The sequence below is a fragment of the Pleurodeles waltl genome, chromosome 2_2, assembly GCF_031143425.1.
Source record: "Pleurodeles waltl isolate 20211129_DDA chromosome 2_2, aPleWal1.hap1.20221129, whole genome shotgun sequence".
Lineage (NCBI taxonomy): Eukaryota > Metazoa > Chordata > Amphibia > Caudata > Salamandridae > Pleurodeles > Pleurodeles waltl.
The window spans coordinates 316,769,368-316,795,292 of record NC_090439.1 but is presented as its reverse complement, the minus strand read 5'-3'; the positions used below and the strand labels follow the sequence as shown (position 1 = coordinate 316,795,292).

Here is a 25,925-nt window from a genome sequence, read left to right as displayed (position 1 = left end):
TCAATATAAAGGGTTGTTACGCCCTCTGTGTGCGGACAGAACACAGCATATTCAGGTGCAAGTGGGGCTGAGCTTAACCCCTCCCTCCTTCAAGCCAGTTAATGGCCTATTGAGGCACACATAATTTCACTATTTTGAGTCTGTCTGTGAGGAAAACACAAAGTTCAGCTGCCAAGTACACCCAGTCATGTGCCGAAAGACTAAATGACTAAGGCAAGTAAATGCCAACTTTCTAAAAGTGGCATTTTCAGAATTGTAATTTAAATTCCTACTTTACCATGTAAGGATTAAAAAATGGGGTTACAGATACACAAAAATCAAAGGGGTTATCTTTTCCCTTTTTGAAAGTTACACTTAAAGTATGCATTAAGGCAACTCCAATGTTACGCTGTGGGACAGATAGGCCTTGCAGTAGTGAAAAAACAAGATCACAATACATGTCCTACTCTTTGAATACATGGCACCCTACCTTCTGGGCTGTCCAGGGCCTACCTTAAGGGTGAATTATATGTATTAAAGAGGAACGTTTTGGCCTGGTAAAAGGTTTACTTTGCCAGATCGACATGGCAGTATAAACTTCACACACATGCGCTGCAGTGGAAGGCCTGAGACATGTTTTAAAAGCTACTTAAGTGGGTGGAACATTCAGTGCTGCAGGACCACCAGTAGCATTTAACTTACGGACTTTGGGCACATTTAGTGCTCGTTACTAGGGACTTATAGGTAAATCAAATATGCCAATTAGAGTAAGAAGTCAATATTACCATTTTAAGGAGTGAGCATATGTACTTCAGCACTGGTTAGCAGTGGTAAACTAGTTAGTGTCCTAAAGCCAACAGAAATAGGTCCAGCACAAATGAAGGAGAGGCAAAAAAGTCTGGGGGAAGACCACCGTAAGGCTGACAGATGTAACGGTCACGGGTTTATAGTCAAACCTACTGCTCCCGCCCTTTTAAATTACGCTCAGGTCATTAGCGGAGATCAGTCAACACTGCCCAGTCCAGCCGATACAGCCTTTCCATCGCCATATTCTGGTTATGATGGGGTATGTAAATTTACTTCTTGGAGCATTTCTGGGATCTCAAACAAATGAAAGGCCTAGACTACCTTGATATAACTGAAACGTCTCAAACAAATTGCCTCCAGGAAACCTGGTGTATTGAACCAACCCATGTTGAAGACTTCTCTGTATTTACTGGTGCTACCCCATCACGTCATGCCAGTGGTGTCCTCCAGATTTTAATTTCTAATTTGCTGCCTGTTACCTTTAGGAGATCTGTTACTGTATCCAAGTATCAAGTTTCAAGTTTATTATGATACGGAACTCAATAGAGGTCCACATAAAAGAATAAATACATAAAATGGATAAATAACACAATATTATATATACGACTGTCACCCACCCCCCACTAAAGGATCTGGTCACGTAAAGCAAACATTGTTCCTGAACAAACTTTAAACAGAATATAAAAATTGAATTTAATACAAGGATAAAAAACCTTTAAAGTTAAAAACTCTATAGCAAAACATCTCATTTGGGGGGTGAGAAAAGGCCAACATTAGCTCAGTAGCTGTGCGTAATGAAAGTTTGAGACAGAGCGTATCCACTTACGGCGGAAAGACAGCAAGGCCGGACATATAAAAACTACATGGTTCAGGTCTTGATCGCCATTATCACAAAGATTACAAGTGGCTGAAGAACCATACCATCTGGCCCGCAATGAGTTGAGGGGAAGCAGCCCTTGTCGCAATAGGAGCCAGAATCGCCTGATCCTGTGAGACAGATTCCAGCTAAGGTAGGGCTGCATTTTACTCAACAGAATGGTGTTGGTTACAAATTGAGAACCCTGCCTGTGTGCGCAGGCCTTTTTATCCCGGCGAAGACTGGTAAGCCAGTTTAATTGCTTGAGGATGGCTGTTACTGTATCCCCGTATTACTAGTTTTTTTTTTGTCTTTCAGAGGGTGGGCAGATCTGATGATGATTAATTTTTATAATAATGTGTTTGATTGCATCCGCTGTGATATTGTCCGTGCCCTTGATGTGGATTTAGGTGCTTTTCTGCATCTAACGCACTCTATTTATCCCATCTTACAGGCTGGTGATTTTAATATTCTAAAGTTTTACCTTTAGGCAAGCTTTGTCTATGTTATTATTAACCCCTTGGGTGAGGGTATGGCACATTTTTCATATAATGCCTATAGGAAGTCCTTAAACTCTTTCATATTTAAACTTGACGTTTTGCTGTTGGAGAATTGTAATGCCCCAATCAGTGAGCAGAATTATTATTTCATTGGTAGAGGTGCAAACTGTACAATTGATTGTATCCTAATTACTTCTTCAGTCCGACACACGTAATCCAAAATGCTGTAGTGACGAAAACCCAGTTGTTTTAGCACTGTCCCTTCGAGTTGAAAGCCCCATAGTTAAAAGCTATGTGGCTCAGTCTTGCTCCAGTTACGACAAGTGAAGGCCATATCAAATGGACAGGGGTCGACCCATCATGCATATCATGAAAATTGTTACCCATGCATGCCAATGAGTTTAATTACTGTCTAGGCAACAAGGTGGACCCAAATGAGTTGATTCATGGTTTTGAAACAATTGCACGGTCAATTAATTGTTTACTGGCGTGGCCTCTCTGACCTAGGAATTGTAAAAAACAAGACTCGTTTGACCATTTGTGTACGATTGGATCCAAGTTTCTAGGGATAGCACAGCATAGCTCTCCAAGGGACTACCTAGCCAGTAAACATCTAAGAAAGCAGTATAATGAGGTGCTTGCTGCTGTGGAAAAAGGTCCTTAGGGAAGAGGCCTGGCTCGGTTTGGCTCAGGCAGCCAAGACCAATGATGTTTCCTTATTTTGGAACACGGTTAGTGCACCTCTTTAAAACAAAATGACGCAGCCCTGGAGTTAACTTCTTTTGCCCCTCTCCAAGGCTGGGTTGGTTATTTTTCAAAGATTTTGAATCCCTTTGTGGTGAATGATTCTGTGAATGGCCAATTGGCACTTGTGGGTGATCAAGAGCCTTGCACATATTAGCAGTAGTACCCTTGCATTTATCTTGGATGAGGTCCATTTAACCTTAGAAAAGACAGCGAGAAACAAAGCCCCCTGGCCCGATGGGGTGCCGGTTGATGCATTCAGGGACCTGGCTGAGCTATGGGCTTCCATTTTGATAAGTGTGTTTAATGCGACGGCCGAGGGCACAATACCCTCTAGCTGTACTGATTCCATAATAGTGCCTATTTTTTAAAAGGGGACAGATCAGATCCTAGGTGCTACCATTTCATCTCCTTCCCAGACTCTTCCGTAAAGTTGCTGGGCAGAGTGCTTTTGCAGAGACAGGAGCAGTTGGCCGCCAACACTTTTGTTCTTTTGGAGGCCCAGTAAGGATTCAGGAGGGGCCTGGGGACAGTGGAGCAGTGTGTGAACTTGGATCGGCTCATTGGTAAATATACAAAGGCTAAAACTGGTTCTCTTCATCTGTGTTTTACTGAGCTTAGCAGTGCCTTTGACTTGGTGGCTCATTCCGTTTTGTGGCACATATTGTTATCTCTTGGGCCCCCAAGAGTATTGTTTACTTCTTGTCTCGCTGAATGGTAATCTTTTTTCAAAAGTTCATTATAGCCCCAATGCAGAAAGCTCACCTTAGTTTAGAACCAAGAGGGGAGTCAGGCAGGGCTGTGTTTTGGCTCTATTCCTTTTTACCCTTTTAATTAATGTAGACCGATTCGCCCATAGTTGGTTCATGTTCAGTCCTAGTGCTTTTGTATGCAGATGACGCAGTCCTAATGTGTTCAACTGCGGTTGGTCTGCAGAGGCTGATTGGCTTTTTTGCAGATTTTATTGAGGCTAGAAATTTATACAGTGATTTGTTGTAGAAGGAGCCAGAAATGTAAGACATTTTTGGCTAAGGGCAATTCATTTTGCTCTTTAGCTATCCTTTTTTACTAATGGCTTATGGACTCAGCATATTCAAAATGCTTGATCCAAAATGAGTAGTGTCTGTGAGGGGATTTTTTAGGTTCTCCCTTAAACTTGGCAGTCAACCGGTTAGAGAAATGGTGAAGATTTATAAAGTAAGAGCCCTTTCTGTTGCTATGTATGGAGGGGACTTGTGGGATTATTCCTCCTGTTGTCCTCTCCAGGTGGAAGAGAATACATTTTTCCGTTCCTTTACACCATCTACTATTGTGCATAAGCAAGTGTGGCTAACCCATCTGGAGGACTTGCTCCCTCTTAAGCCAATTTTACTTTGGCACTAAGTTTGAGCCAAAAATTGAAAACTGCTTTCACAACATCTATCATTTTGGACTGTTTAGCACTAGACCATGCCTTTAACATCCTGTGGCTATTCTTCATCATTTAAGTTTCCAAATCACTGCTTGATACCCCTTTGCTTCAGGACCCCACAGAATCACTGCTATACATAAAAACGAGGTTAAGGCCTCTTTTTTAGGCCCTAGGATAGAAAAGAGGGCTCTTGTTGAGTCTAAGAAACCGACCATTGTCCCTTATTTGTTAGACATCTTCCCTGATGGCCTCCAAATGTATCTATCCCAGGTGACAAACACTGAACATCACTTTGTTCTTACAAGGCTGCAGCTGGGCATAGTACATCACCTTGTTGCCTTTCCCATGGTGTAGCGAAACTTGAGAGGGTCCCCCTGCATAGTACATGGAGAGGCCGCCTCCTGAACTCACTCAGGAGCTCTCAGGCCTGGGCACTGTGCTGAGGGGGCCTGCTGAAGCCCAGAGCCCCCCACCGGCGCTGCGGGGGCCTTTGTTGCACCACTGGCCTTTCCCATTGTGAGAGAACAGGGCTTATTGCAGAGGCCCCCTAACTTTTTGCCCCCATTTTCCACTTTTTGCTGGTGTTTTCCTGACGCTAATGGTGCCCTGGGTACTGCTAACCAGTCCCAGGGCCTATGCTCTGTGTAAAATCAGTATGCAAATTAGGCTAATTATAATTGGCTAAGTCAACGTACCCATAAGTCCCTAGTATATGGTAGGTCATGGTGGTTTAGGGACCCCAGCATAGGTAGTGCCCCCATAGGGGCACCGCTGAGGTGCCCAGTGTCATTTTAAAAGCAGGCCTGCCTTGCTGGCTGCTTTTAAATTAAAGTTACATGCAAATTCGACTTTGGAATTTAAAGTTGTTAGAAAGTCTTAAACTACCTTATTTTTACATATAAGTCACCCCTGAGGTGTGCCCTATGTGCCCCTAGGGCTGGGTGTCATGTAACTATAAGCAGGGACCTTATAACATAGTTTTATAAGCCCTGGTGAGGTAAAACAGCCAAATTCGTTTTTCTCTCATTGTAGTGAATGGCCTCCATAGGCTAGAATGGGGAGACTTTATTTTAATTTTAAAAGTCCCCTTAAGTAACAGATACCAGAAGTTTGGTATCAAATTAATTATTATAATAAATCCCACAATTTCCAGTTGTGGGATTTAAAATAACTTGTTCAGGTAAAGAGTTTTAAACTTTTCCTTGAAAAGTTGCCAACTTCAGCCCAGCAGTGTTCTTGCTGCTGTGCTCTGATTGGCAGGCCTCTGGCAGCCTGGCCAGGCTGCCTTGATGAGGTGTGAAGTGGCCTGGCTCCACACAAAAGAGATGTGCCTGGGAGAGGAGATCCCCCCCCTCAGCAGATGGTGAAGCAGGAAGAGGGAGGGCTGCCAAAGTGGTCTTCAAAGGCAGAGAAGGACATTTGGAGCAACCCAGCAACACCCTCACATCCTGCAAACCCAGACAATTAGGTGCCCCCTTGATTAGATTAGGAGAGGGCAGGAGAGGTGTGTGTTTAGGATTTTTAGCCACACCAGTGGGTAGGCTCAGCCAGATGTAACCTCCAACAATCACTTTCAGCCATGATGGATTTTTGAGGAATGTTGCTCCCTGGGATTGATTTTGGCACACTTCCCAGGAAGTGGTCATCACAGGGGGAAGGACCCTGCACCTGATTGGAGAACCAGGACCCCCCGGTTTTTCACCCAGGAGCAGGGATAAAACTGGTAGACCTGCACCCACACCTCAGATCCCTATCAGATTCCAACAAGGAAGAACTATAGGAGAAGGACTGCCCTGCTGGACCCCTGACCTGCACCTGGACACTGCACTCTGCAGGACTGCACAAGCTGCACACTTGGGCTTCACCACTAAAAGGACTTTACCTGTCTTCTACTGCTTTAAGAAGGGACTCCCTGCTACAGGTACAAAGGAGCTGCCCAGAGTCCCCTGCATCAAGTCCTGCAAGCAGAGCCCAGCTGACCAGCGTCCAGTGGCCATTTGAGGATTCTGACCAGGTGCATTCTGGGAATTGTAGCCCCAACTCCCAAGGAGCAACTCAGAGCTTCTGGAACCTTGGATCAAGTTGTGGACACTTCAAGGGCACAAAAAGGAACTCTGGAAGAAGATCCAGAAGTTTGGAGACGTTTGGAGCAACTCCATAAGTTGAAGAGGTGCATTGTGGGAGTTGTAGTCCCAGACCCCAAGAGGCACACCAAAGCCTCTGAACCCTTGGCTGTTGCTGTGGACCACTTTCCTGAATCAAACACTTCTGAAAATAAGTGAGACAGTGTTACCTCGTGGGTGGCCTGAACTCTGGACTTTGTTCCTTTCCAGTGTGACCTAAGTTAAGCCTCATACGTTAAGCCTTGTCGCTCAATGCCTAGCTACCAAGGGTTGAGCTAGGTTCAATTTATTGAGACCTAACTGGGCCTAAGTGGAGGTTAGTGGCCTATTGATAAGTGTAGGTACTTACCTGCCCTTACCAATAACCCATTTACCAACGCCCATTATGAATCAGCGGTACAGGGATTTGGCGCCGTGCCCTTGTGACAGCATTCTGAAACAGAGCGCTCAGCACTTTGTTATTTTGTCATTTCTTTGACTGTCCAAAAAAATGTTTCCTGAAACCGATGTTTATTGTAAAAAGTACAAGGAATTATAATGTTTCTCTACTGTATTTGGGTGGACTGGAGGACCCTACCACATGCTTCAGAGTAGCCTGTTATATACAAACGATACGAATTAGGAAGAGTATTTCTAGTTACACATATTTTTTGCTCATTTTACATGGTTCTCATTTTAATATTTTGCATAGTATATTTTTATCATTGTTGTACATAGTATGATTTTATTATGGGGTACCAGCTTAGGTACCATTTGAGGATCATGGTTTTATCTGAGCTGTTTATTATTGTTATTGCGAGATTGCACTTCTGTCTTTTAACCTGTTCTTTACCTGGGTTGTTGAAATAATGGTATATTGGTGATACCTGGGAATCCTGCTTGGGTATTATTTGTGGATGATGTTCACTATTATTGCTTGATTGCTGGCCTATCCTTTTTAACTATTTGTTTTGTGTCTTTTCTGTTGTTGTAGTAATGTAGTAATTTTATATTGTGTGTTCTTTTATGATTCAGTAAGAATTAGCCAAATAAAGATTTGAAATTGAATCGAAATGAAATCAAATTCAACATATCTGTAATGTTGGATTCATTGAGTGATGTTACCTGTCTTGGGACCCATCATGCACTACTTCATTTGTTTTGCCTGGCCACGATTGTTTAAGGGAAATAATGGGCAAAACAGTTTTTCCCGTCTAAGGGCCTCATTACTACTTTGGCAGTCCTAAAAGCAGACCGCCATAGCTGTGAGGATGATGCCACCATCATACCAGTGGCGTTCCCCCCAAGCATATTACTATGTTCCCACCGTCCTGACCGGCGGGAACATTGTAATATGCGTTCCCCCAGGGCTGACTGGCAGGAACAGTGCTACGATATTGGCCTTAGCACCTTTAAGAGAGCTGAGGCCAATACCATAGCAAATCAGCACTACCGGAATGCACACTGTCTGCAGTGCAGACACTGTGCATTTCGGTAGTGCTGGGCGGGGGGGGGGCTGCACTGCCCATGTCATGGACAGTGCAGGGGCCTCCCTGTGGCCCCTGCACTGGCTTTCTACCAGTCTTTTCATGGCAGGGTCCCACCATGAACAGGCTGGCAGAAAGTGGGATTATAATCAGCCAACACCACCTTGACTGGTTATAACTCCGACTGCCATGATCACGTTGGGAACCATCTGGCGGGGACGGCAGTCCCCTGGTGGATTCGCCCGTCAGGGTCGTAATGTGGCAGTCGGTCCACCACAGTTGCGGTGGTCCGACCATCAACGTGAGGCTGGTGGTCCTTGGACAGCCAGCCTCATAATCAGGCCCTATCTTCTGAACCTAGGACGTGCATCCTTGTAATGATCTGAGTGGAATCGGTAAAGTGTCACTTGGATTTACTATCATTTTGATTTTTCTTTTCCAGCGCAATATATTTCTCTTAGTAAGGAATGGATGAATACAGATGATGGTAAATGAAATATCATCTTCTAATGGTGGGGACCATTCTAATTAAATGCTCATTTTGATAAATAATGTTTATTGTTAGTAGTAGCTATTTAAATCCTATTTGTCGTCGATTTGTTAAAAAGACTATAAATCATCGTATTTCAAGTGTGAATAATCTGGTTGTTTTCCATAGGGAAGAGCGTTATCTTTTAAAACTTTCCTCATCTGGGTTTTAATCAGCATATACCAGGGTAGGTACAGTTTCTTCATTTCTGGAACTAATGTGTTTTCGTCCCTTGTAAAGAAAATTGTATTTTCAAATGTTAGATGAATTCCCAACTTGTAAAGAGCTGCAGGTTTACATCCTATTATTATCAACAGTTTTAGAATCTGGCACGTCTATCGGCCTGAACCTTTTTTTTTTTTTTGCTTGTCTGCTATATTACATGTTTGTTTAAATAAAATTCAATTTTATGAATATGCAGAGAGGTGTTATCCATTGCCAACATCAATATTTACTTTCATGGAATGAAGATAGCACTGATTAAGAAATATGACTTAAATAACCACTGTAAAAACATCCAGCACATTACCGATCTATGAGATCTTACGCAGTTTAATTAATTCAAGTTTAAACAACGCACATAAACAACTGAAGGCTATTACATTTGCAAGACATTTAGTCCTGTTTGAATCTCTAAGTCAAACAATGTGTTTTTATTGTGTGGTATGAATTTTTTTGTTTGTTTTATTAACATACTTAAAGCAGTGGAGGGTTGATGAGTCGGGGAATTAAGTTTTCTACTTGAGAATTAATGTTATTTCTACATTAAACATGGCACCTAATGGGTTTTCAATACACTCTCAACATTAGAAGAACCTTCTGCCCTTTGAGGCATGCAGTCAAGACTACTTTGGTACTGCGCGCACTTGTGGCACTACAGTGTTATTCTCATTGAAGAAAACTGTGGCCTAACAGCTGAACTCTTTTCTGCTAGAAGAGCCGTGGAGGATCGCTATCTTCAGATGATTCAATAAGCCTCTTAGAGGATTACGCCATCTGGCAAAGCCAGTGCAGCTTTATTTGAAATCTTTAAATTATTGTGCCTTGAGCCAAAAAGTGTCACTTTAGCCTATTTTCTGTGAATACTTTCCTGCACGGGATGAGGTAAAACGAGGAACTTAAAACATTCCTAAAGCTGATTTGAAAAAAGGGCACTATCAACAGACTTTTTCAGCTAGTGTGCTCAAAATTGGTAGAAAAATAAGCACTGAAGTGTAGTTTTGGTGGATTATTGTTGGTCAGGATTTCAGCTTTTGTCAAAAACAGTTGCTAAGGTCTAAAATACTGTTAGTTTTAGCTTATTATCTAGACTTCTCACTTGAGGTCTATTAAATGTCCACCTTATCCTGGCAGCAGTGCTATTAGTGAGCAGACACCTCTTGGAATGTTAGGTAATCAGGAGAAAATATTGAAAACTTAAGGTAAATGATGGAGTGTCTATGCCAGTAAAATCAACTACAAATCATTAAATCAATCCAAGTATCCAGACAAGAGAAGAAAATACACTGGCTTTGCAGTAGGATTGAAGAAATTCCAAGTAAACTAGAAATAATCAAAAATTGTAACGTGTTATTGCTTTTTGATTGTGTTAAAAGTCTGCATTGATTGAGCTACGAGTCAAATGCCTATACATCTGGGTCAGTATTATACATACTACCCCAGTGACACAACTGGTGTTTACATCTGCTTGTTGCACCTCTTTGGGCTCTCTATCTGATAGAGACTTCTAGCTGTAGATTCCGTACCTTTGAGTTTTTCAGATGTCAGAATGGATCCAGAAACTTTTGCTTGAACAGTACTCCTGCCTACGCCGTTGGGTGGCTCTGTTTGGTCTGAGTGGCATCGTTGGTGCAAAATGTGATGTTCCGGTCACCTATAAAGGCACCACCCAGGTGCACGGACTTCCATTCTTTTCTTTCTGCACCAGTTAGCGCAGATCCAGAGAGAGTTATCCCGCATTCGTTTTTTGACAGTCTTTTTAATTTTACATGTTGTTGATTATTTTGGTAAAGTGTGTGAAGATGACATCTAGGAAGGTAGGTTTCAAGTTGTGTGGTGCCTGTCACTGCACCATGTCAGTCACAGACCCTCACCTTGTCTGCCTATAGTGTCTTGAGTGGGACCACGATTTGAAGTGATGCTGGGACTGAAGACTTCGAGGGAGTGGTCTCTGAAGCTGCTTGCGGCCTGGAAGTCGACACCATCTGGCGTGACTCCTCGAAGGTCACGGTCCAGGTCCAGAAGGTTGCAGGACCGCTCTAGGAGCCGCAAGTCCTCTTCCTCTCACTGGAGGTCCTCAGAACACTCGGGGAAGAGGCACAAGAAGAAGAAATCTAAACGGAGTTTGACTTTGCCTCATTCAGCAGCTTACACAACGAGTTTGGAACATCGGCGTTCCAGGCACCGTTCTGCGGAATCTATGTCAGCTTGAACTACGCGTCTCCATCCATTTCCAGGAGCTGTAGCAAACTCTGCTCAAGTGGAAGACTTCTGCAAGGTACTGCACCACATATTGAAGTGCATCTCTGGGGCCGGAGGTGTCAGAGGAGGTCCCATCAGGTTCTGCATCAGCGGCTTCAGCCTCAGCTCCAGTGGGGTCTCAGGGATCCAAATCTGGATCGGACCGACGCCAATTGTTCCCACACGGCCTTCTCCGGCACCTGTCACATCGCTTCTGCTCCTGGTGCCGCTGGCACCAGCCCCATTTTGATTCCAGACGATCCAGTGCCATAACAACATTTCATGATGCCGATTCTGGTGCCAACATCGCTTACAGGTGCCAGTTCATTGCCTGAGCATTATTTTCAGCAGCCCAGCATAGAAAAAGATTGCGAGGGGTAACAGGACCCTTAAGATAGCCAGTTATAGAGGTTTATGGACTGGTATGAGGAACTAGGAGAGGTCAGTGGACTGGACACCTCTCCAGATACTGGCTTGCTTTTCCCCCCCACCGTGGCTGCGGAGGAGGGAGCTTCCTATGCAATGTGGTGCGTAGGCTCAGCAGAGGTCCCCGACCTGAACTGCCCTCAGTTGCTGTAAAGACAAACCTTTTGACTGTATTGGTTCAGCCTGGGGCTCCGAACCTCTCCTGCCCTTTAATGAGGCACTTACCGATGTCCTGCTGGGAACTTGGTCCAAGACCAGCACAAGGTTTCTGTAAATAGGATAATTGCCTGCCGCCATCACTTTGCACCAGGTGACCCTAGCTTCCTTAGCCAACATCCCACCTCTGAGAGCTTGGTAGTCCAAGCCTCAACTTCTCACAGTACATTCCCTCTGGACAAGGAATCCAAGAGGCTAGACCTGCTTGGGAAGAAGATGTTTTCTTCCACCAGTCTGGCATTGAGGTCGGTGAACGCCTCATGCTTATTGGGCTGTTTCTCGCACACCTTATGGGCTACGGGCACACACTTGATGCCACCGGTCCTAGGGGGTGAAAAATGGGAGAGATGCGGCAAAGTTCACCATAAGGTGTGGCCTGGATACGACTGACTCACTGGGCAGAGCTGTTTTATTGACGGTGCCTTACTGCGCTATGCCTGACTGGCTTTTTGGGGGATGTCCATGCAAGTTTTATGGACATGCTCTTCGGGACTTGCTTGTTTGGCGAAAAGGCACACTTCGAGTTGGGGTGCTTTAAGGACTCTCTGGCTACGGCCAAGTCCTTGGGCTTATCTGCGACCCCTCATCCTGCCTTTCACCCCTTGTGTGGCCACGGAAGGGGCATACCACTGCACCAGCCCTATGCCAGCGGTTGCCCACCACCCAACCCCTGGCAGCCTCCAAGCCCTCCTAGTTTGATTCTGCTGAGCAGTACCCTGCGCGTCGTTGGAGCCATCTGTGACATCACGGTTGTCTATATAGACGTCGTCTTGGTGCGCGTACGTCAGTTCTTTTCCTTCCGCGCTGGTTAAGCGCAGTTCCGGAAAGAGATACCCTTCTTTGGCGGTTTGTCGAGTTTTTTTTTGACTGTTTGAAGTCATGTCTTCGAGAAAGACAGGGTTCAAGCTGTGTGGTGCGTGTCATCGCACCATGTCGGTGACGGACCCGCATCGTGTTTGTCCTTGGTGCCTGGAGAAGGACCACGATTCCACCTCGTGCTCCGACTGTCGGGCCATTAGCCAAAGGCTTTGAGGGAGAGATCCCTCGAGCTTCTTGCGGCCTGAAATTCGTCTTCGGTCGGCGCGACTCCGCGGAGGTCATGATCCCGCAGTAGAAGGAGGTCGCGGCACCACTCCCAGAGCCCCAAGTCCTCTTCCTCGCATTCGAAGTCATCCGAAGGTAAGAGGCACAAGAAGAAGAAGAAGTCCGAGCGGACTTCGTCTTTGCCACGTCCGTCGGCCGATGATGCGTCTAGGGAATGTCGACGTTCCGAGCACGGTTCCACAGAGCCGTCACCAGGGTCGACTCCGCGTCTTCCCCCTTTCCGGGGACCAGATCGACCCCCGCTCTAATTAAATAATTTTACGAGGCCATGCATCTCATTTTTTAGCAGACTGCACCCTCGGGTGGGTCTTCGGGCCACGCGGGGGTCAGCAGGGGCCCCTTCGGATTCGACGCCGGTGCCATTGGGGACCCCAGGATCTGATACTGGATCTGGACCGGTGCTGGTCCCTCACAGTCGAGCTCCTTTGGCACCGGGTCCGACGTCGACGATTCCGCCATCGGTGCACACCGGTGCCAGCCCCATCCTTATTCCGGATTATCTGGAGCCGGAGCGACGCTGTACGACGTCGACTTCGACGGAGCCAATTCGGCCAAGATCTTTGTCTGAGCATTATTTAGATCAGCCAGACGCGGGAGAGGAATGGGAAGGGTCTGAGGACCCTTTAGAATGTGCTTTACAACAGGACTGGTATGAGGATCTAGGGGAGGTCAGTGGACTGGACACGTCTCCAGATACTGGTATACTTTCTCCTCCTAATGTGGCTACGGAGGAGGGTGCTTCTTTTGCTATGGTGGTGCGTAGGGCAGCTGAGGTCTTTTACCTAGATTTGCCTACGGTGCCAGTCAGGACGAATATCCTCACAGAAGTGCTTCAGCCGGGGGTGACAACATCAGAGCCGATGTTGCCCTTCAATGAGGCTCTTACAGACGTCCTTCTGGGTATGTGGTTCAAACCCAGCACATGGGATCCTGAGAATAGGACGGTCAGCCGCCGCCATAGACCCACTCCGAGCGACCCTAGTTTCCTGACACAACACCCCACACCTGAGAGCTTGGTTGTCCAAACCTCTACTTCCCGTGGTGCCTTCCCTTCCAATCCCCCGGATAGGGAATCCAAGAGGCTGGATCAGCTTGGGAAGAAGATGTTTTCTTCCACCAGCCTGGCATTGAGGCCCGTAAACACCTCTTGCCTATTGGGCCGTTATTCCCATACTTTATGAGATACGGTGGCACAGGTGCTGCCCCAGGTCCCGGAGGGCGTACAGGACTCTCACCCAGGCTGTCAAGGATGGGAGAGATGCAGCCAAGTTTACGATCCGGTGTGGTTTGGACACGATCGACTCACTGGGCAGAGCGATTTCATTGTCAGTGGCCCTACGTCACCACCCCTGGCTACGTTCTACTGGTTTCTCAGGGGATGTCCAGTCCAGCTTGATGGACATGCCCTTTGATGACTCTCGCCTTTTTGGTGAAAAGGCCGACTCCGTGCTTGAAAGGTTCAAGGATTCTCGAGCCACGGCCAGATCTTTGGGCCTTTCAGCGCCAGCACGACAGCAGTCTGTCTTTCGCCCCTTTCAAGGCTTCGGAAGGGGCGTGGTACCACGCCAGCTACAGTTCAGCCACCGTCCTCAGGCTTCACAACATCCCGGAAGAGGACGTGGTCGTGGTACCATCAGACAAAGAGGGTCTGGCCAGAGGTCGGTCGCCACACAGCCCCCCTCCACTGCGCCCAAGTCCTCCTAGTATGGTTCTGCGGAATCACTGTCCGTCCAGTTGGAGGGAGGATTTGTTTTCATCTCCCTCACTGGCTTTCCATCACAACCGACAAGTGGGTCCTGCAGATCATACGGAAGGGCTACTCCCATCCCTTCCAGTCTTTCCATCCTTCTATCCCTCCGGCAAAGGAATGGCTGATGGAGGACCATCTGGCTTTGCTCCGCGAGGAAGTTATGGCTCTCTTGGCCAAGGGAGCCATAGAAAGAGTCCTGATATCAGAAGTAGGCAGCAGTTGTTATTCCCGCTACTTTCTGGTTCCCAAAAAGAACAAAGGCCTTCACCCTATCTTGGATTTAAGGGATGTCAATCTCTTCCTCAAGAAGGAGAAATTCAAGATGCTCACTCTTGCTCAGGTTTTGTCTGCCCTAGATCAAGGAGACTGAATGGTAGCGTTGGATTTGCAGGATGCGTATTTCCACATTCCTATCCTGCCAGCCCACAGGCGTTACCTGCGGTTCAAGGTGGGCCATGAGCACTTTCAGTTTACCATGCTTCCTTTCGGTCTCCCCAGTGCCCCTTTGGTGTTCACAAAGGTGATGGCGGTGGTGGCAGCTCATCTGCGGAGGTCAGGGATTTCAGTCTTCCTCTACCTAGACGATTGGCTGTTGAAGGCTTCTACGCCCCAGGCTCTCGTCACCCACCTCCAGACTACGGCGGACCTCCTGCATTTGCTGGGATTCACTATAAATGTGCCAAACTCACACCTGACTCCCTCTCAGAAGCTCACTTTCATTGGAGCTGTTCTGGACACAGTGCAGTATCGGGCTTATCCTCCTGAACAGCAGGTCCAGGATATTCAGGTTATGATACCGATGTTTCGGCCTCTATCCTGGATTTCGGTGAGACAGATTCTGAGGCTGTTGGGACTCATGGCTTCCTGCATCCTATTGGTCAAGCATGCCAGATGGCGCATGAGGGCTCTGCAGTGGGACCTGAAGTTCTAATGGGCACAGCATCAGGGAAATCTTACCGACGTGGTTCAGATCTCGGAGGGGACTACAAAAGATCTGCAGTGGTGGTTAGTGAAATGCGATTGGGTCAAAGGCAGACTCCTCTCCCTTCCCCAACCAGATCTAAGAGTAGTGACAGATGCGTCACTTCTGGGATGGGGTGGCCATCTGGGGGAGGTAGAGATCAGAGGTCACTGGTCTCTGGTGGAATCTGGGCTCCACATCAACTTACTGGAGCTTCGGGCGATCCGGCTAGCATTAAAAGCATTTCTTCCTGTTGTGAAAGGGAAGGTGGTGCAGGTGTTCACGGACAACACTACTGCAATGTTGTACTGCAACAAGCAGGGCGGTGTGGGCTTTATGTCTCTGGACATGGCTGGAACAGCAGGGCATAGCCCTGGTGGTTCAACACCTGGCAGGTTCTCTGAACGCCAGGGCAGACGAGCTCAGACGAAAATGCTTAGAGGGTCACGAATGGTGTCTCCATCCGGAGGTGGCGCAAGGACTCTTTCAGCAGTGGGGAGAGCCTTGGTTAGATCTGTTCGCCTCCGTAGAGAATGCGCATTGTCAGCAGTTTTGCACGTTGGAGTTTCCAAGGGGGCTATCGCTAGGCGACGCTTTTTGTCACGAGTGGAGTTCAGGCCTCCTGTACGCCTTTCCGCATATACCATTTCTGCCCATAGTTCTCAAGAAAATCAAGAACGACCCGGCCCAAGTAATCCTAGTGGCTCCGGATTGGGCACAGAGAGTTTGGTATCCAGAGCTTCTCAAAATGAGCATCGGTCCTCCAATCAGGCTGCCTCTTCGGGAGGATCTTCTGTCGCAGCAGCAGGGGAAGGTTCTCCACTCGAACCTGTCAACTCTGTGCCTTCAGGTGTGGAGATTGAGCGGCGACAGTTGATGGTTTATGACCTCCCTCCCGAGGTATGTGATATCATTCTGGCAGCCAGGCGTCCCTCTACTAAGTCGATCTACGCCTGCCGTTGGAAACGTTTTGTTTCATATTATACAGAGAGGTCTATTGATCCTCTTTCTTCTTCTCTGTCTAACATCCTTTTGTTTATATTGTCTCTCGCACAACAGGGTTCCTCCTCAGGGACTCTCAAGGGCTATCTTGCAGCCTTATTGGCTTTTCTTCAGTTGCCCGATCAACCATCTCTGTTTAAATCGCCTATAGTACAGAGGTTTTTGAAAGGGCTTGTGCATCTGTTCCCGCCTGTGCCTTTCGTTATGCCCCAGTGGGATCTTAATCTGGTTCTTACCTTCCTTATATGTGCTCCCTTCGAGCCCTTACATAACTGTCCTCTCTCCGGCTGCTCACTATTAAAACAGCCTTTTTGGTGGCAATTACATCTGCCAGGAGAGTGAGTGAGCTGCAGGCTTTATCTTCAAAACCACTGTATGTCACGATATAGCCTGACAAGGTAGTATTAAAAACTTGTGCCTCTTTCCTCCCCAAGGTGGTGACCGATGGAAAGCATCTGGGTCAAAATATCACCCTGCCAACCTTCTTTGCACCACCGCTTCCCTCTAAGAAAGAGGAGCATCTCCATCGGCTGGACCTAAAAAGAGCGTTATCGTTCTACCTTGACCGCACTAAAGAGTTCCGGGTGGATGACCAACTCTTTGTTTGGTACGTTGGTGCAAAGAAGGGTTGAGCGGTGCAGAAACGATCCATTTCTTGCTGGGTCTTTCTCTGTATAAAGATCTGCTACGCTTTGGCAAAGAATCAGCCTCCCGAGGGCTTGAGAGCTCATTCTACTAGGGGGGAAAGCTGCTACCCCTGCGTTAGCACGTGGCATACCGGTGGTGGACATCTGTCAGGCTGAAACATGGGCTTCTTTGCACACGTTTTCAAAACACTACTGCCTTAATAGCCAGGTGAGAAGAGAGAGGCATTTTTCCCGGTCTGTTTTGCAGTACTTCCTAGTGTAAAAATCTCCTTCAGACCCACTGCCAGGGTTTATAGCTTGGTTATCTATTCTAAGGTAAGGAATCTGCAGCTAGAAGTCTCCTTCAGATGAACAAGTTACTTACCTTCGGTAACGAGGTATCTGGTAGAGACTCTATCTAGCTGCAGATTCCTTACACCCACCCAAGTTTCCCCAAATATATATATATATATATATATATATATATATATATATAGGTATATATATATATATGATCTTGGCATTTTTGCCTTTCTTAAAGGCATGTAACAATTTTTACTTCAAACAGTCAAATAAAGAGAGAAAATACATATCTGTTGGTTCTTCCATGACTGCGCTTCTGGCGTGGAAAGTTGTGGGAAAAGAACTGATGTACGCGCGCCGAGAAGGTGTCTATATAGACAACCGTGATGTCATAGACGGCTCCAAAGACGCTGACGACGCACGCGGATCCGAACGACGATGCCTGACGGCGCGCACAGGGTACTGCTCAGCAGAAAAATTCCTGATTCGAAGCTGACGCCAGGGAATTCTAAGGTAAGGAATCTGCAGCTAGATAGAGTCTCTACCAGATACCTCGTTACCGAAGGTAAGTAACTTGTTCTTCTAAACCTACAGACCGTCAGTCTCTTCCTCAAGAAGGAGGAGTTCAAGATGCACATGTTGGCTCAGGTCTTGTCTGCCCTAGACCAAGAAGACTGGTTGGTAGCGCTGGACTTACAGGATGCTTATTTTCACGTTCCCATCGTGCCTGCCCACAGGCGTTACCTGCGGTTCAAGGTAGGCCACGAGCAAATTTAATTCACCATACTCCCATTGTGACTTACCAGCACCCCTCTGGCGTTCACCAAGATGATGGTGGTGGTCTAAGCTCATCTGCACAGATTAGAGGTTTCAGTCTTCCCCTAACTCGACGACTGGCTGTTAAAGGCGAGCTTGCCCCAGGCAATCGTCTCCCACCTCCAGACTATGGCAAACCTTCTGCATTTGCTGGGGTTCACCATAAATGTGCCAAAGTCACACTTGACTCCTTCTCAGATGCTCTCTTTCATAGGAGCTGTTCTGAACACCGTGCAGTTTCTGTCTTATTCTCTCTTAGTCGCGAGTCCAGGATAATCATGTTATGATAACAATTTTTCGGCCTCCATCCTGGGTTTCGTTGAGACTGGTCCAGATTTCGGATGGAACTGCAAAAGACCTGCAGTGGTTGATTAAGAACTGCAATTGGTTCGAAGGAAGACTCCTGTCCCTTCCCAACCAGATCTCACAGTAGTGACAGACATGTCACTTCTGGGATGGGGTGGCCATCTGGGAGAGGTGGAGATCAGAGGACTCTGGTATCCAGTGGAATGTGGACTCTATATCAGTCTGTTGGAGCTACGGGCGATTTCTTCTATCTGTCAAGGGGAAGTTAGTGCAGGTGTTCACGAACAACAAAACCCGCCATGTGGTACTGTAACAAGTAGGGCAGGATGGGCTCATGGACCCTTTGTCAAGAGGTTCTGCGTCTTTGGACATGGCTGGAACAGCAGAAGATAACCCTGGAGGTTCAACACCTGGCAATGTTCTCTGAACGTCAGGGTGGATAAACTCAGCCGTCGATGCCTAGTGGATCACAAGTGGTCTCTCCACTCGGAGGTGGCGCATGTACTCTTCCAGCAGTGGGGAGAGTCTTGGTTAGATATGTTTGCCTCTGAAGAGAGCATGCAATGTCAGAAGTATTGCACAATGGAGTTTCCAAGGCTGCAATTGCTCTGCAACGCTTTTTCTCGCGAGTGAAGCTCAGGCTTGCTGCACGCCTTTCCGCCCATACCACTCCTACCCAGAGATCTCAAGAAGATCAAGAACGACTGGGCCCAAATAATCCTTGTGGCTCCAGATTGGGCGCAGAGATTCTGGTATCCTGAGCTTCTGAAAGTGAGCATTGATCCTCTGATCAGACTTTCCCTTTGAGAGGATCTTCTGTCGCAGCAGCGGGGGAGGGTTCTCCAACCAAACCTGTCAACTTTACGCATTCATGTTTGGGAGACTGAGTGGCGACAGTTGACAGCCTTTGCCCTTCCTCCCTAAGTCTGTAATGTTATTTTAGCAGCCAGACGTTCCTCCACAAAAACAGTATTTGCCTGCCATTGGCAAAGACTTCTAAAATATTGTACAAAGAATTCTTTAGATCCTCTTTCTGCTTCTCTTTTTGATGTTTTTCCTTTCATTCTGTCCATTGCCCATCACATTCTGCGCCGACGATGCAAAGCGGAACCGAATGGAGCCAGACCATGTTGTGTGCAGGGATATTGCTCAATCAAAAGTTTCCAGATCTAGTCTAACACCTGGGAAATGTAAAGGTAAGGAATCTGCAGGTAGATATGTGCCTCTTCAAGGGATCTCTGCCCTCACCTTCAAAGTGAGGCTGGGCCTCCCCCTGCATTGAAAGGCAGATCAGCTGCTTCAGACAGGCAGACTACCTTTCACTTATGCTCTGCTCACAACGCAAGTTGAACACTGCAAACAGCTCATTTTTTGTAATGAGGAGCACTGTCCTAGTCTATAACGGGCACATTTAGTTAAGGATGAACTACAGCGCAAATAGGAACAGTGCCCCTGAACTGTAATTCGGGCCTTGGTCTTTACTATATCAGGTATGAGACTGCAAACTCCAATGCTCGTTAGACTGATGATGTGAGGTATTGCAGGAGGTTCACTTGTGTTTCTGCAATTCACAAATGTCCAAGTATGATTGCACAGAAAATTCAGGGTAGGAAAAAAGTGTATTTTGCAAGTTATTTTATGTTAGCAAGTCTTCAGCAGAAAAATGGCACTCAATCAGCAGCCTAGGTCACAAGCTGGTTGGTTTGCGACAGTTCCAACCTCGGCTAACAGGAATATGCGAAATTTAGAAATTCAGTACCTTCGTTTTCAAGAGCAGTAGACGTTGTCTGCACGACAGGTCCTTTTTAATTTAGAAATGCCCGCCTTTAATATTAGCATGATGTAACCTGCATTTGTAAAGTTCTCGTTCACCCCTTGGGCCAACTTGATGCTGAACAACAGATGCTTATTTTACCCCGTTCAGTGACACTCTTTTTACCGATCTCAGAAAGGTGTTCCATGTTCTCTAGCCTTTGTGGATCCTGGTCTGTTTTCCCTTAATGAACAATTTCAGAAAATATGACATAGTGCCGAGCGGCATTCTGATGGTACACGTGACGCGTGTGCGAGAAGGAGGACTGTGCCATAGGGCCAGTGCTTTAAGTGGAAATATAATGAAGTGCAGGCACTCACTCTTTATAGTACCTGCTTGCTTCTGAGAAGTGTCGGCACTCTCCTATTAAATGTATTGCAGCAATGCTGAGAATTGCAGGCGCTCACCCTTTCAGATTAAAGAAGTGCGGGTACTCCGTTCCGGAGAGTACCTGCCAATTTAAAGCACTGCATACTGCAGTTCTTTACTTGCGTGCCGATCTTGTTGCCCTACGCATTCCTGCTCTTCCACCTCCGCGTGGATGAGATCAGTAGTTTTTTGCCGTCCATCAGCAATCAGTGAATGGTATCTGGATGGGCCTTGATTACAACTAGTTGTTTTCCATCACCGATCATCCGGTTCCTGCCTACGTGTGTTTTGAGGGTGGACTGAAATGAGGAGGGAGTGATGCATATATGCTGTCTTTCCTTTTCGCAATACTTGCCTTACACACCCTACTCGCCTACTTGGTCCGTTTCATTGATTTGTGGAGCACTGCCCTAATAGTGCGACATGCATGATGGCTTTCATGATGCAAGTAGAACCAAAAGGAAATAAATGATTACAAAATTAATTGCTTGTAGGCTCATGAGAGACTGTTTTTCATATCTTAAGCATCATTGATGTAGATTATATGGTGCTCCAGAGAGCCACAGAAAAAAAAACCTTAAGCACTGACAATTAGGATAAAGAGGAGCTGAATTCCCTTATGGTTACCTGTACATTCGATTTTTATTTATTTTTTGTGAGTAAAGAAGTAAATATTGTAAGTTTACCACTGAGGAGCCTACTGCTTGATAGTGTTAGTAATTATGCAGCTAAATCGAAAGGGAGTGAAATGCTTCACTAATAATGACACGTTTACACCCTGTTTCCTAAAGCATTTTTCAAAAAGCGGCAGACACTTTTGCTAATTCCTGTATATCTTTTCTTAGGTGGCATTTTGATGTATGGAGCCCTTGTGCTTTTCGAATCGGAATTTGTCCACGTGGTTGCCATTTCTTTTACTGCTCTTATCTTGACCGAGTTGTTGATGGTCGCCCTAAACATTAGAACCTGGCATTGGTTAATGGTTGTTGCCGAATTCCTCAGCCTTGGCTGCTATGTGGCCTCTCTTGCTTTCTTAAATGAATATTTTGGTAAGTAAATGTAAAGGAATATTAGCAGTAGAAAAATATTCAATATTTCCGACTTAATTGCAAGGTTTGGGGATTGTTAACTTTCAAATTAAGTGCATGGTCTTCATGTTGTTAACTAGCAAAAAAAATTCTGCTGTCTACAAATTGTAGCTCTGTGTAACAGTCTAAATGGAACGTGCTATTGTGCATGTTCTTTCGAAAAATATGGAGATCCCTCTAATAACGTTTTTTTGAAAATGTAGTGCACTACAAGAAAGATTACTTTAGGCTGTCCTGCCTAAGTACCCCTTTCTGGCCAGTGTGCCCATTGTAGTCCTTCTTCTACAACGTTTGCCATTTTAATATAAAGTATCTCTGTTGTTATCTGAGGTGTCATGTTCCAAATTGAAACTTGTACCGTCACTGCTATGCATATTCGTGCTTAATTTGTAAATAAAAAAGGGCCGGTGCCCAGAGCTCTCCTTTCAAACAAGCGTCTGCTGCAATTAAATGTGCAAACAAAGAACATCAAGGCAGTGTAATCCTAATGCCTTCTTGGGCCTCAAAGCCACTCCCTGCCTCTTCAGCTCACTCTTTTAGCCTTCTGCTCCCTCCCTTTGAACGCTTGTTTGTTTTTCTCTTCCTCCGCCTTTCCCATATGTGTCTTTTGCTCGCAGTAAATGCCTGATGCAGAAAACTATGCGCCGGCCCTCAAAAATAAGTACCAGTGCACTGCACCGGAAACAACAAGCCCAAATTAAGCACAGCATGTTCCATCTGTGCTCGAGGCTTGCACTGCTTTGCTGCTGTAGTTCTCATTGTAAGCAGTGTTTACCTGAATCTCGTGTGAATGAAGCCTCTGCTGTATATGTCCTGTTTCTGAAGGAAACTTCTCCAGTATTGGATCTTTCATAGATTCACATGCTTGAATATTCCCCGTCGTTGAAGTAGGAGTCTCACGGTACAATAATAAAGCAGTTCATTTACACTTATATATCTGTATATTTATATACATATACAAAATGATATATCTATATAAGCAATGTAGGCTATATATAGCAATGTAGGCTACAGTGGGAAAAGTCTGTTATCTGAATAGCCTATCTATATCTTTTTCTTTAAAATTGACCAAAGTTCACTCCAACCAATCAGATGAGAGCACCTTCTAGAAGCTTCCCCACAGAGGCTGAAGCTCTCAGATTTATTACTGCACATTGTGTGGAAGGAGTCTCCTTGAGCCCTGCTCAAACCTCTTTTCCTAAGAGTTAACTAAGAAGATTTTCCTTCACAGAAGATGATATCATTTAATTTATCTGCTTACTCCAGATTGGGGAAGATGTCAAGGATCCACTTGGGAGATCCTCACAAGAAGTGCATTTATTGCCTTTATCCAGACCACAAGGTAAAGGATTGTAAAATGTGACATACTTTTTCTCAGAAAACTTTGAAGGATAGGGAAGGTAGGCTCTTATTGTGGCTCCAGAAGTAGAAATCTAAAGAATATTCAGTGTCAGACGAGGACAGTGAGATCTCTTCGTACACCTCAACTTCTACTAAAAGGAAAAGAAAGGAAACAAAGCGTTCCTCAGAGCCACCATCAAAAGTCAGTAAAAAATCAAGAAATACTGACACTGACTGTGAAACTGGTCATAAGGCCCATCCTTCCACCCCTAAACTTAAAAGGCCTATTTCTAATAAGAAGTCGGAGCTTCCTACTCCTTCCCAGAAACATCTGGTACCGTCGATGACAAAAACGCCCGCAGAAAAAATACCGTGGATGACACTGTCGACAGCTACATCAACGACAGTAACGTCGACATTCACTTAGGCCAGGTCTCCGTTAATTGTTACATCTTCACCGCTTTCTTCAACCATAAGGGTGACTACAAAACTTCTGAAGTGTTCATCGATGGAGAGTCCATTGACGACAGCTTTCTTAAATTTTCCCCTTACTAGAGACTGCAGGGCCATCAGCGGAAACTCCGTCGATGACAGCACGTCAGCGAAGGCACCGTCAGCGAAGGCACAGTCGGCAAAGTCACAGTTGGCAAAGGCACTGTCGGCGAGCACACCGTCGACGAGGGTAAGGACGACAGAGACACCATTGACGTGGAGAAAAAAGGCATGGTCGACAGCAACACGATTGCCTGAAAAAGCATTTGTTCTGATATCTTTAATACCCATTAGGTCAAAAATCTTACCTGAGCATACATCTCCAAGTAAGATACTACCTTACCCACCAACACACCTCTTAGATGAGGACGAGGAATCAGACGAAGAAGGCCCTTTTGGTATGGCTAGTAGCCTGTCCCAATTACTGGTGAAATGTCAGGATTATGATGATGATGCTTATGAAGAATATCAGTATGGTGCTACAGGCGCTGAACCGGTCCAAGAGGAAGATCAAGAACAATCTGTTCCAATGCCTGCTTCCCTGGTATCACATCTACAATACATGTTTCAGGACTATTATCGTAGATTCCCACTGTCAACACCTGCCACACCCATAAGTCAGAGAGCGCAGTTGGAAGGTCTAGTTCAAACACCAACGCTGTTACCACAGCCCGTTCAAACACTTCCAACACCAATTATCCCTACACAGGAGGGATCTCAACCAATGGAAGAACACGAACTATCATCCGGGGAAGAGGCAGAAGAAGCGGAAATAAAAGACACTATGACTACGCAAGATGAGTGGGACTACTATCTTATTCCCACCCCATCTCCACCTCTGGGGATTCAGGTGGACTCCCCTCCAAAAATTGGGGGGTTCCATAACCTTATGGATAGAGCAGCGAAAAGGTTTGACTTGCCACTGTTAACAAGGGAGATAGATTGTTTTCTATATGATTTCAAAGAGCCAGCAAGTCAATAAGAGCTATTCCAATAATGGACTTTATATAGCAAGAAGGTCTGAAATCCATGAAAAATCCGACTACTGTATCGCCAGTAATCCCACACCTTGAAAAAAAGTATAAAGCTCCAGACACTTCTCCAGTGTGTCTTATCGGACAAACAAAACCTGATTCGGTAGTATCGCAGGCAGCGCAAAGGCACTCCAAGAACCCTTCTACATCAATCTCATCCCCCGATAAAGAAGGTCGCAAGTTGGACAGCATAGGGAAAAGATTTTCAACAATGGCAGCCACTTCTGTAAGAGCGGCAAATTAAATGGCTATATAGGCTCATTATGATCTTCAGATGTGGTCTGACATAGCTCCATACTTTGACCTTTTGCTGGAGAATAAGAAATTAGAGGCGCGCAAGATTTTACAGGAAGGAGAACGCGTTTCGGCAGAAATTATAAATGGTGTACTTGATGTCACTACCACCGGGTTCAGACAGTTAGCGGGGGTGGCAGTGCTTCGCAGACAGGGATGGCTTAAATCCACTTCCTTCCGCTCTGAAATACAAACAAAAATTTTAGACATGCCGTTTGATGGTGAAGATTTGTTTGGCAAGCCTGTACAGGATGCATTACAAACTATAAAAACTGACACAGAAACAGCAAGATCCCTAGGAATGCTCAGTTACCGGAAACTACATTTTCGAGGTGGTAGAGGAAGAGGAAATTATTCATTTCGTGCAGCCTACCAACCGTATAGACAGTATCAACCGGTACAAGCACAGTACCGGCCACACTATCCACAGCAACCACAATACAGGCAATCTCCGGCATCTGCATATAGACAGGGCTCCAGGGGCAAGTTGCCAGCAAGAGGCAGAGAGTCTAGAAAACAAAGACAACAGCTTCGCAAACATCTCAAGTTGGAGGCAGAATATCACATAATTTTCAACAATGGTCCACAATAACCTCGGACCGGTGGGTCCTAGATATCATTTCAAAAGGGCATTCTTTAGAATTTCTCCAAAAATCTCCTTACACTCCACCAACAGGCCCACATCCATCCACCTCAACTAAAGCAACTAATGATGGAAATTTCCAAGATGTTAAGGAAAGGAGCGATAGAGATCATTCCAAAGACTCAAAGGAGAATGTTTTTTTTACTCACGCTTTTTTTTCATCAAAAAAGCCTCAGGAAATTGTCATTCGATACCCGACTGCAAAACCTCAACAAATTCCTAAAAAAGCAGCCCTTTCGAATGGTAACTCTTCAAGAAATACTGCCGCACCTGAGCAAGGGAGACCATATGATATCCATTGATTTACAGGATGCATATTTTCATATCCCAATACGTCCAAATAAAGCAAATTCTTATGGTTCTAGGTAGCTGGGATCCATTTTCAATTCAAGATGCTGCCCTTTGGCCTAAAATCGGCTCCCAGAATCTTTACAAAAATGTTGGCTCCGGTAGCAGCACATCTCAG

The 25,925-nt window shown here is 45.8% G+C and overlaps 1 protein-coding gene across 2 annotated transcripts in view; it reads left to right on the top strand.

Moving 5' to 3' along the window:
• The window catches only part of ATP9B (ATPase phospholipid transporting 9B (putative)), a 2,250,419-nt gene that overhangs the window by 2,192,222 nt on the left and 32,272 nt on the right, over window positions 1-25,925 (top strand). For both annotated transcript variants that reach the window (XM_069219789.1, XM_069219790.1), the window contains exons 27-28: window positions 8,545-8,602; window positions 21,413-21,616. In XM_069219789.1, coding sequence (XP_069075890.1) covers window positions 8,545-8,602; window positions 21,413-21,616 — 262 coding nt within the window. The remainder of the gene's footprint in view (window positions 1-8,544; window positions 8,603-21,412; window positions 21,617-25,925) is intronic.